The sequence below is a fragment of the Falco biarmicus genome, chromosome 14 (genome assembly GCF_023638135.1).
Source record: "Falco biarmicus isolate bFalBia1 chromosome 14, bFalBia1.pri, whole genome shotgun sequence".
Classification (NCBI taxonomy): Eukaryota; Metazoa; Chordata; class Aves; order Falconiformes; family Falconidae; genus Falco; species Falco biarmicus.
The window spans coordinates 3,567,167-3,579,269 of record NC_079301.1 but is presented as its reverse complement, the minus strand read 5'-3'; the positions used below and the strand labels follow the sequence as shown (position 1 = coordinate 3,579,269).

The window sequence follows — 12,103 nt, the reverse complement described above, 5'->3', positions numbered from 1 at the left end:
ACTTACAAGTATATATATTTTCCATTCATAAACAATTACCAGCATCTAATTGTCATGAATCCATTAAAAATACACTCTTGAGAATTACCCACTCAAAAAGCACACACACAAACCAGAGCTTAATAACTTTTCTAGAAAGAGGTCTATGTAAGATAATAACTAAATTTGCTTATCTTTAAAACAGTTTATATTAGCTTATGATGTTATACAAACATCAATTAATTTTCATCATGTGGAAGATAAGCATCAAAAATCTGAAAGATTAATTCCTCTCAAAGAAAATAATGCCTCAGAGTTAGAGAAAAGCACAGAGAATTTCATTTTCAGAAGTTGTCTGAAGTTGTATTTCCGATACTAGCTTTAAAACTACAGCCAGAGCTACTTCATATTTCTCAGTCGGGTGTCAGTCAATCCAAATATGTAAGTATTAGCTGATGAATCAACATTTGTGTGTGAATCGCATGTATTTACGATGAAATATTTTTGTTCATATTTAAATGAGTAAGAATGCTTTTTAAAAAGACAGTTAAAGACTCACATGCATTCAATAGGTAAATGCTTAAGAATCTATCTGAAATGGGACCTTAAAATAGTTTGCAGATGAGAAACGAATTCCATTTTGCCCTCCAATGAATCTGTGGTTCACTAAAGCATCCTAAAATTCTTGGTATTAAACCCTGCCCAATGGTGGGGTAACACAGGTATTCGCTCTCCAAGAACCCCCCCGATTTGCCAAGCAGTAGATACACGTGCTTCTTGTTTCCCAGCTTCAGACACAGAGCCGGGGTTCTTGGGATAACTGAGAGGGCCCGTGGAAGCCATCACCGTCAGGGAGAAACAGAAGGGAATACAGCAGAATACAAACAAGGTACAACCAAACCTGCCAACCAGCGTATCACCTCCTGGCTAATGTCTGAGGAACTGTACCTTAAAAAAGAAAACAGTACATCAACATCTTCCTCCAGAACGACCAGTCGCTGACTCCAGGAAAGCCTCACTCACATTATCTGCAAGGAATTCATGGCTCTGGATCATTCAGCAACCATGGACATTTTCTGACAAGCAGCAATGGGTAAGCTTTTTAAAGCCTCAGTGTTAGGTAAATGTTTTTAGTCCTTTCACTCCATTTTCACTGAAAAAGAAAGCTTCCCATTACTTAGATATCCCCTGCAAGTGAGTTCAGGACATTTCCAGGAAACCACACCTCCAAACCTACGTACGGAAGCACATCCTGAAAGCTACTGCGCTTCATCACTACGCGAATATTCTTCCAAGTATTACAGTCTTGGGATGAACACTCTTATGCAGAGCTTGTCCTCACTGCAGTCACCTGTGGGCCATACATGCCTGCACTGCCCAGAGGAGCCTCACTTGTACGTCAGACTTCAGCATGCCGCTCCCTCGCCCTGTGCTGGGAGTCACCCTGCAGAACCAAGGTCTCATTGCTTCAGAAATTATTATTTTCTTTTTCTCAGCCACACGCTGTAACATGGCCCAGTCCTACTGCAAAACCCAATCTCCCCCAGAGACACCCATCCCAGACTGATGGGCTGAACAGGAGCTGTGAGTGCTCTGGACTCATTTCTGATCTCCAGATCTTTCGGGCTGTGCCTCTGCATGACACTGACCATCACTTGCCCAGCCCGGTCCCATCGGCTGTGCAATACGTGTTATACCATGAGCCATACCCACAGTACAATATCATCTGCATGCTTGAGGGAAAAAAAGCACATCAAAACTGTCATCCTCTTTCCTGTCTGTCCTGCTTATCCCAGTGCTCAACACATTTGTGTTCGATGGGCATTTCAGCACCCAGCCGACAGGGAGGCCCGTTCAGCCTCTATGTGCTATTCTCGACTTCCAGCATGAGAAGCAAGCACCTCCACACTCACCACGGCCAACACAGGTACATATCTAAAGAAAGAGCTATCTCAGGTTTTAGGATGAAATGTTTTCATATACCTGCAAGGGCTGGAGTCAAACAAGCTGAGTTTTTGGATGAGAAGGCACAAAAAGCAAAACATATCAAATTCTCTCCTACTTCAAGACTGTATATATTCCTCCTGGCAAAAGGACAGTTAAAGAAAATTAAATGTATACTTCACTAGCTTTTCAATTGATTCTAAAAATATTAATAGTAGTTTTGACTGGTTATATTTTTTAAATGGCATGAATGTTTTGTGTTCTTTAAATAAAATTATCATCTTTGAAACAATAACTCTCTGCTCACTTAACACAAAAATACTTGGTTTAACAACAGGAAAAATGACTTTATGAAGTCTGCACTGCACTCAAGGAATAAAAAAATCTGTTCACTGGTCTTGTCATTTTTTTACTCTTACAATAAAATAACAGCCTTGGCATCCTGCTTTTTAGAATAAAAGACCTACCTCTTTTGACTTTTCAAGCACTTGAAAATTTTAAAAGAGAAAAACTAAAAAATGCTGACCGTGTAATAGCTGGGTATTCATGGTGGGTGGAGAACATGAAAGGTTACAATATGGATCTGTGCCTACGCATTTCTTTTCAACTTGAGCAGCATCCTCCTGCTTCTGCTAACTCGGCAATCATACAGCTGACAGATTTCTGGGTTTTCTAAATAATGCATGGGATTTTCTTTTAACATGTCAGTGCAAAAGTATCAATTCTGCCCCTGTGTCGTTTGTGATGCTGATTTTCCTTGACAGCATTCCATTAAACCAATGAGTTTTTTCCCTCCTGATGGTTCCTTAAATATTCCTCTGAGTGATGTATTTGTGGTTTTTTAAACAGATTGTGAAGGATGTTTGCATTTGTGAGAAAACTGCATGGCAGGTACTGAAGGGGAAAAAGGATAAAAAGATAACACTTTCTTTTTTTCCCTATGAAGAGCTTTTTCTCTGATCCTCATATGCCAAAAGCTAGGGTGTTTTTCCTTTCTTTTCTGCCTAACTTAGCTCCTTGTCTGGAAATTAAGCAACAAGACTCTACATACAGAATAACATTTTGACTTCCTAAGGAAATACCACTGAAACACTTAGTACTGTTTGATATCTCTCTTGGGAAAGCAAAACACATTTATTAAATCATGCATGCTAACTCCAAAAGCCAACAGAAGGAAATAACTGCTTTATTCTTTGCACTGAGGTTTTGTACAAACAGGTACTGTCACGGATTGCTATGCACTGATCCTTCCTTGCTTATGCAGCTTAAAGGATGTTCAGGTAATATCACCAATACTATATTTCGCAATCTATCCTTCGTGTTCCAGTTCTAGCACTTGTACAAACTACCTGCTGCCATGTTATCAAGAAAAAAAAAAAAAAGCTCTGATTTCACATAAGTTTCAACTTTCCCTAGGCAATTACATGCTAATTTCCAGAATCTACTACACCTAATTCTAGTATTGCATGATGATGAAACAGAAGATCTTTATAAACATTTTTGTGTTTATAAACACACAAAAAAAGAGAGGTTTGGTTTGGTTTGTCTTATTTCTACAGAACAGCAAAATTGATGACGTGGCTGGGCTTTGAGAGATCTGCACACACACCCGGCATACCTGGCTTCAGCTGCCAGCTCCAAACTCTTGATCTTACTCATTTTCCAACGTGGAATACGAAAGGCCACATCACTCCTGGCACGTATTACCAGTCATGTTTTACAGCATGACTTGCCTTAGCTATGGCCACCCTCCCGACTCAAGGCAGCCCTCAGGTGTGTGCACTGCCTGCCATCAACAAACCGCCTCATCACCAGGGACCCACATCCAGCAGCCAAAACGGAGGACGAGGATTATAAAGACTTATGGCCACTGGGAATTTGAGATTTCAGAGGGATTACTTTCTCCCGCTTCCAGACACCTATGTCCCCAACTACATGGTTCTCTGGATTCAACCTTCTTTCCCAGATGCTGCAAGAAGATGGGGACAAGACAGTAGGCCACAAGGAACAGCTAGCACAGATCAGCTGGAATGTGGGGCCAGAGATCCTATAGTGCCAGATTAAACTGGAGATTTTTCAACTGCCTGAGAAGGCATATTCAACACTTCATATGATGAGTAGGAAGGTGCAAAAAAATTTCTTTCTCTTCTGCAGAGGGAGTGGAAGGAGGGCATTAATGTTCAAATGTATAACAACATTCTTCACAGCACTGTGAACTAATGCATTACTTCAATTAAAAAATATGTGCAAATTTTGGGGGGTGTGTGTGGTATTTTTCTTTTTTTTCTCTCCACAGTTTCAGTGTTGTCTCTTGCATCATTTTTTAAAAAAATATTTAGAATATTCCAGTACTAAACTCCACCATTACTGAGATTATAGTAGTATCACAAAAAGGAGGGAGGTAGGACCTGGCAGCAAAAGCATACTGGATGGACCAGAAGCAGGAAAAGAAGTGGCACGTTTACTCCCCACTTCCTTAGACACACCTGTAAGATTCAATTCCACACGTGTAATTTCCTAGAGGATAATATAGTATCTGAGGAAATACTGTTAGTGATCCTGAGAGTTAGAGATCAGATTTTAAATTGATAGCATGAACTCTGGCTTCAGATACAGAAATTCTTGAAAAAAATCCATCATCAAAGGTGCACACACACAAAGAAACTACAGAAGTGACATTCTAGGCATTACTAAAGAAGCAAATCCAAAATTATTTCATAATGACTTCAACAGACACAGATGGAGACTGAAATGAATATGACAAAACAACCTCACCACTTTTGTATTATACTAATGGCTTGTGTATAATGACACATTTCCAAAAAAATCTGGCAATAAAGTTTCAGGACTTAATACCAACCAATTACATTTTTAACTCAAAGCAAACAACAGCAAGAGACTACTCCACTCATCTAACAGACTACGGAATGAGGCGGAAAGCACACATCCTAATGTGAAACATTTAGTGGTGTGGTATCTTACGCTTGCCAAAGGAAGTTAATGTGTAACACTGAGGTAAAAGCCCAAACTCTATAGGTGTTTGTTTTTTTTTTTTTTAAGCAAAACTGCAACCCTTCAAGTCTTTGTTACAGTAAAAAGAAAAAAAAAGTAAAAGGAAGCAAAAGGTCCTCTGCTCTGTATAGCTGTATTTCTGATTTGACAGCTACAATTATAATCATTCAGACATCTATTTCCCACAAACTCTCCACAGCCATAACCTTTAGTGATTAATTATAAAGTTCCAGGAGCAATAGTACACAGACTAATTTCCTAAAACAATAAAAGACAGAATTTCTCATTTGGAGCTAAATGAAACACGAACAGGTTGTTATTCATGCTGAAATCTAGATGCAGAGTCATGTTGCAGCCATTACAGAAGCTATTAAACACAACCTCAAATCAAAGAAACTGTAGGTCTCTCTCCTAAAATAAAATGTTGTTCTCACTTATGAGGCTTCTGACTCTTTTGCTCTGTTCCTTTTTACCTCTTCTTAGTAAAAAAAATTTCAAAATTCCATTTTCTTTCTCATTTCGCAACCCCATTTTGTTTTTAATAGTCATTTAAGCTGTAAGAGTCTAGAGCAAAACAAACGGTAAAGGTTTCATGTACACAAAATTATCATGGTGTTCTCTTCACAGTGAATCAAAGTTAGAAAATGTTTATCAACTTCTAAACAAAATGCCTACTCTCTTTGTGCCCCACCTCAGTCACCAAGGAGTTTTCTGTCGTGAATGTTTAACAATTCCTCTGTTATTTTTTATAGTGAAATGTATAGTTAAGTTTTTATATTCTTTTAATTTTTGTTTTCCTTGACACATCCTGCTGTACCTGCTTAATGTAAACCTTTAAAAAAAGATCCTTCAATAAAGAGAGAAGCCAGGCTTTACATAAATGATCCTAATGTTGGCATTGCAGATACTATAAAGAGGGGAAATTCTTATTTTTAATACAATTAGTTCTTTTTGTTAAGGACTTACTTCTCTGTCTGTAATCAACATCGGCACTCGATCCAGCAAATTTGCTCTTGGAAATTTTACTGAATTAGGCAATGAAAAAGGGAAAGAATTGAGAAAAGATCTTTATATAGCTGATACCATATCCTTATACTTGAGTCTCACTGAAACTTCAGCTAAAGTCAGTGGGAATTTTTCCAAATATTTAAATTGGTATTGAGTCTGTTACAGAACTCACTGAATTGTTAAACCACTGAGAACTTTGATTTAATATGCATACTCTTGACATACTTTCGAAAGGCTTGGTATGATAGTTCCCTATAAAACTTGTCAACAAGGTAGCTAAAATAACAGTACTAATGTACTGTAGATTCTCGCCATACGAAGTACACAAATTCTGCCGTATCAGGTAACACACAAACCCACGAACATTAAAATCAGCAAGCTTTTGTACAGCAGCTTTTAAAAACTCTAATACTAACTCTGCATCTTTCCCGTATGAAGCTTCTTTGCTTTTCTGCAGGAATTCTACCTTCAGTCATATTTCTTAGCATTCAGTGAAACTTCATAATTAATTTTGGACTATATAGAGTGTATAAGAATTACAGAAACTAAATATGCTTTTTCAGTGCTTTTTTTCTGAATTCAATATGCACTAATTGATTAGGGTCTGAGGGGTGAATACAAAATACATAACCTACATAATAGAAAGCTGGGTAAGGGTTTAATGCATGAATTAGAAGCCAGATTTCTTCAATACAGATGAGTACACAAAATTAGCAAAAGGCAATACCACTATTGGAAAGACTGCTTTGTGCATAATTTGTCATGAATTCAAAGTTATTCCTTTAGAAAATGAGTCTAAGACCTCCCAGCTGCTACTTTATTGGTCTAATAAATTACCATTTTGATGGTACAATGCATATACACTATACACCAGCCAAGCAAGCAAACTGTTAGAGCGGCTTCATCTTTAGAGACGCATGTGTGACTTCAGACGTGTGAATGCTGATGGGAGATCTGATTGCAATGAGGGATGAGACAATGCCTCTGTTCTTGAATTGATAATGAAAACAAAGGATGCTTAAGTTTCCAAAATGGTAAGAGTGTATTGTAGGCTTGTTTGTGTCAAAAAAAGTGAGTCCAAGTGAAACCGCCCTTGTTGTAATAGGTATCTAGCAGCTTTCTGAGTCAAAACAGATCTCTCTTATTCTAGGTTCTCTACACTATCAAGGCGATAACCTTTTCTATTGACCTGGAAAGGACATTACAATAAACAAAGAAGATGTCCTCTTCAAAGGATCCATTTCTGACTTGAACTTTGAACCCACAGCACTGGGACTCAGGGAGCTTAGTTCAAGTTTACGCTAATGTTTATGGTACTATAGACTGACCGTGTTCAGTGTCAGTGCGTTCTACCCAAGGTTATTCCAGCCAAGCAGGCCATAACGAACGTTCATCATGAGTTTCCTTCATAGCTGTGGTTTGTAAATATCCATTCAAGGAAAGAACAAAACACAGAAAACCAGAAAGTTGGTGATTTACCATTTCCTACTTTACCCTTCTCCACTGAACTGTGGAACTCAATGAGTTCCAACAACCTTACATTTTGGAAACTTTCCATCATTTACAGGAAAACTGTAGACTCACTGTATTATTGCCAATAGAGAAGTCTTTTGTTACTACAATTATATTTAAGGAGCAGTTCAAAATGTCTGTATTCTAACATAATGAAAACAACCCTTCATCAATAGTTTTCAAAAAATTTATGAAGATGTCTGCTGGGAGGAAAACTGGAAGAATACTGGAGAAATTGGGTGAGTAATTTTGATTTGACTTTGGCAGAGCAAAGCTTACCAAAAAAAAGAGCACAAGAACTTCAAAGAGATTTTGTTTCCCACGCACAAAAGCAGGTGTGCTAAGAGCTTCCCTATGGCTCACACGCACAGCATTACTTTACCTGCATTAGAATTGAGTTCTTCATTTTCTGATTCTGTTCCATTTTGACTTCCACTTCCGTGAAGGCTATTCATTGACATAAGCTTCATTTTCTGTAACTTCATAGCCTCTGCCATGGCAGCCGCTGTCAGACCTGGGAAAAAAAAAAAAAAAATTAAATGCAATATCACACTGCACAATCCAGCACTGAAAAATATGAACAAGAAAATTCTTTTCAGTGAGAATAAGTCACGTAAATTCAATACCCATTCATCATCCAATTATGCAATGTTATTCTGAACACTATTTTAAAGTTGAGTTATTTCAGTACACCATTCTAAGGATTCTGTATTTTTAATTCTTTCTTTTTTTTTCTTTACACATGTAGCATAAAGAAGTATTTATTTAACGGCATCCCTTTTGATTATACTTTTAAATATAGTTTCCTGCCACTTTGATCACTTTGTCACTTTGATCACTTTCTGGTTGACTTATTTAGCTGCTACAAGATTTCCAAGTACAGTAGTAAAATACAGTATTTCTTAATTACAACAGTGCAAAGCCAATTAACATGGAACAATCAATGCTGTACTACTATATTACATATCCAAATATTATTTTGTCTTTTTCTGAAGTCTGTTGGTTTGGATTAACATTATTGCTACTGGAAAATATTCCATTGGAAATGTCAGAGAAGTACAATACAGGTAATCACAAACTCAATCCCACCTTTAAGAGACCATTAAGACCAGCACAAATTTACAGAATTAAGGGGCTGTTAGTGGTAGAACATTTTCAAGTGACTAACCCCGATTAAATTCCAATAGTAAAAGAAGAGAAGCAGAGTAGTGTCAGGCTACAGGTTACCATCATTACCATAACTTTCTTATTATTTACATTCCCAGTATTTTTTTTTGCAAGAGTAAGCTTTTGCAGTGTTACCATCTTGACTTGGTCAGTAAGTAAGAGATCAAATTTTCTTTCAGACAGTATCAAATTACTCTTACTCTGGGCAAGATGTGACTGAAAATATCTTATCTGCAGCTCATCTACCTTGCAGGAAAACACAGGGGATAAGGCCATGTAACCAAAAAGATCACTACAGGTATAAATTGTTTATTCATTCAGTTATGGTTTAAATGGGTTTACCGTCTTCCAATATAGTATGACTTGCTTTTGTCATTTGCTAAATAGCAAGCTAAATGCTTCATTATCAGCTATCTTGTAATTGACTGTGCATATTTCCACAAAATCACTGAATTGCGTTTACCAAAAAACCCATAATTTTTTGTTGGTGCTGCATGCTGTATCAACCCACAAAGATATCATACATCAAAACAGAATTAAATAATCTGCTGTTTCTGGAAAGTACTGTTTACTGAGAGATTAAATGCTGATTAAAGTGAACTAATAATTTTCACATCCTATACTGCCACACATCCATAAATTAAAATACTTTCTTTTAAAAGCTGCTATGAATTTGACATGTAGATTAGCTCTGCTGCTCCTATGTTATGAGGCTTCACAAAAGTTCTCATTATTTTAATATGACTTAAGTAAGCAAGCAACCCATAGACTCCAACTGCATAGAGGAGGGACATGTATTATCAGAGAAGGACACAGCAATTCTTTTAACTTCAGCAAAGGTATTTCTGATTAATATCAGTAAGTTGGAGATGACAGGTTACAAGACAGCCTCGTCTCTCCAGACCGTCTGTCCTCCTTCTCCTCCTCCTCCTGTCTTATCTAGGAGCCTCAACAATCACAAAAACAAATGGCAGTTACACACTCCTATATTCCCGAAGCACTGAAACCACATCTAACAAATATTATCTACACTAATTAGGCACTTGTTTTACCGTTGAAAAACTATATGATTTCATTACTAATATACACTAATTACAAATATATAAAAATAAGTCCAGAAAACATCATCAATAATCTTGTCTTTTAGGTCATTTAATGCAGTCCTTATTTCACAGAGAAGATCACTATACCGTAACAGTGCTCTTTATTTAAAAATATTTTATTTGTCTAACATCCTTTAAAATTCTTTTGCAAATGTACAGGGTTTTTCTCAAGCAGCTAAAAACCCCAGATGTTTAAACTCCTGTTTTTACAAACTGTCTGGCTGATATCACAAACACTTAATCCATCAAAGAATACATGTTAAATGATAAAACTGTCCACACACTTTCTGGAGAAGACAAAACACTCTATAAACTTTTCCACTTTTTTCCTAGGGAAAGGAAGTGGGATTGCTCTTTGAGTGAATTTCACATTATTTTCACGAAGTTCAAAAAGCAAGCATCAGCACAAGTCTTCTGAGAAATTTACTGTTTTCAAGATTTCTAGGCACCGTGTGATTTGCCTGCCTGCACATCTGCACTATTCCTCCTTATCCCACAACCAATTCCAAGTTTTGAGGTACAGCCATCACACTGAGGCATTTTCAGAACTTGTACCCACTCACAGCCTACTCTCTTCACTTTATACTTTCAATCCATTTGCAAAGAATTCACATTTATTTTAAAGGTTACAGAAAATCTGGAGTCTGAATGTGTCTTTTTATCATAACTTCCTATCATTTGTATGTACCCAAATATGTATAGATGAACCAACATCCCGATAAGTATTTTCCTCTGGGTCAGTATTATGCAGGTTCCTGATACTGTAAGTCATAAAACTTTACTTTGTTTAAATATACAAAAGGGTAAAGAAACTATTGTTAAGGAGATAAACAGAGAACAAATTAAATTCAGACCTTTAGTAAAATGTTCTGAGAAAAGACAAGACAAAATTATTCAGGGCACTGTATAAAAACAAAAAAACCCAACCAAAATAACTTCTACTGAACAGTTGTTTCAGAAGTAACGAAGGCAGAAAGTGTACCAAGGAATAAACAAGAAAGAATAAACACAGTCCCAAAATCACCATGAAGCCGCCTGCAGAAATTAAAGGTAATTATTGTCAGGCATTTTTGAGCTCCCTAACCAGACACAGCTGCCATAAGGACAACAGCCAAAAAACAGTGATGTATCAGAAAGCTATGCTGTGCCATCTGCCACACCAAAGTCACTCTACTTCAGCATTAAAAGTTTAAGAGTAAAGCACGGTCCTAATGCAGAAAGCACTACAGCCTGAAGATCCTGAGCAGTCAGGCGTAAACCTGAACGAGATATAGCCAATACTACCTGTAAGTCCAGTATCAGCACAAAGCCTTTATACTCTCATTCACTTATTCCTCAGTCTATATAATTTCTTACTTGAATTGTGATAGCAGTAAAAGCTCCACAACCCGACTGTTATGAGGCACTTTAAAAACAGTGTACTAATTCTTTGGCATTTCTGAAAGCTAATAAAGTTGAGGCTAAAGCAAATGGTTTCAGCAGTAAGGGTGTGCTACTGATTGAAATGATGGGAAAAAAAGTCCAGCAAATCACCCATTGGCATAATCTTCAATTAAGGCTACTGCTGCAGCTAACGCTACTGAAGCTACTATTTAATTTAACTATTAATAAAACTCCTTTCTGTAATAGACTGAGCTCCAGTTAGCTGAGTAGTCAAGAGGGCTATTCTTCAACTGACTTATCAAAAGATCTACAAAGAACTGAAGAATCATTTCCATCCTCTCAGATGAATCATTATCAGCAGCAGAATCTCACTTGAGTACCTCACTTTGAAAAATGTACTTGAAAACTGCTGTAACGTATACATCTACCCCTCTACTTTCACCTAAACAAAAAGGAAAAAAAAAAACAAAACAACCACTAGGAAAACCGACATGACTGGATTACATACTTCAAAGCTTCTGGTTTTTTTCTCTCCGTTCACACTTTAAATTTCTCTTCCTTCAGTTACCTTCTGCCAGCTGTGATCAATCACTAAACACCCAGGAAATACACGATGTATCGCTTATTATCAAACACGTACAAACTTTACAACGCTAATAACAAAAAAGGATGCATCTCATCACAGTAGCAAGGATCTGTTTTGAAAACTGCTAGCAACCATGTGGCCAGTGGAGCTAGTCCTGCTAACAGCAGCCCACAAGCCATCAGTTGCCTTGGTGGAAGGACAGCAGCTCCTTGCAGAGCTGCTCGGATCTTTAAGAGAGACACATCAGCGCTAATGCAGAATTCTCGGAGCCATGTTCTGGGTCAGCTCTCTATATATGAATCTTGATTACAATTGCATAACAGATTGTGATGGTGTATGCTTAGGTACACCTGCATCGTGCATATGGCAAAACAACCAACTGCCATTAGTAATCTTCAGTCCGTAATTT

At 37.3% G+C, this 12,103-nt stretch overlaps 1 protein-coding gene across 4 annotated transcripts in view; it reads right to left on the bottom strand.

Moving 5' to 3' along the window:
• DACH2 (dachshund family transcription factor 2) overlaps window positions 1-12,103 on the bottom strand; it is a 310,886-nt gene that overhangs the window by 93,652 nt on the left and 205,131 nt on the right. For all 4 annotated transcript variants that reach the window (XM_056359330.1, XM_056359331.1, XM_056359332.1 and 1 more), the window contains exon 3: window positions 7,838-7,969. In XM_056359330.1, coding sequence (XP_056215305.1) covers window positions 7,838-7,969 — 132 coding nt within the window. The remainder of the gene's footprint in view (window positions 1-7,837; window positions 7,970-12,103) is intronic.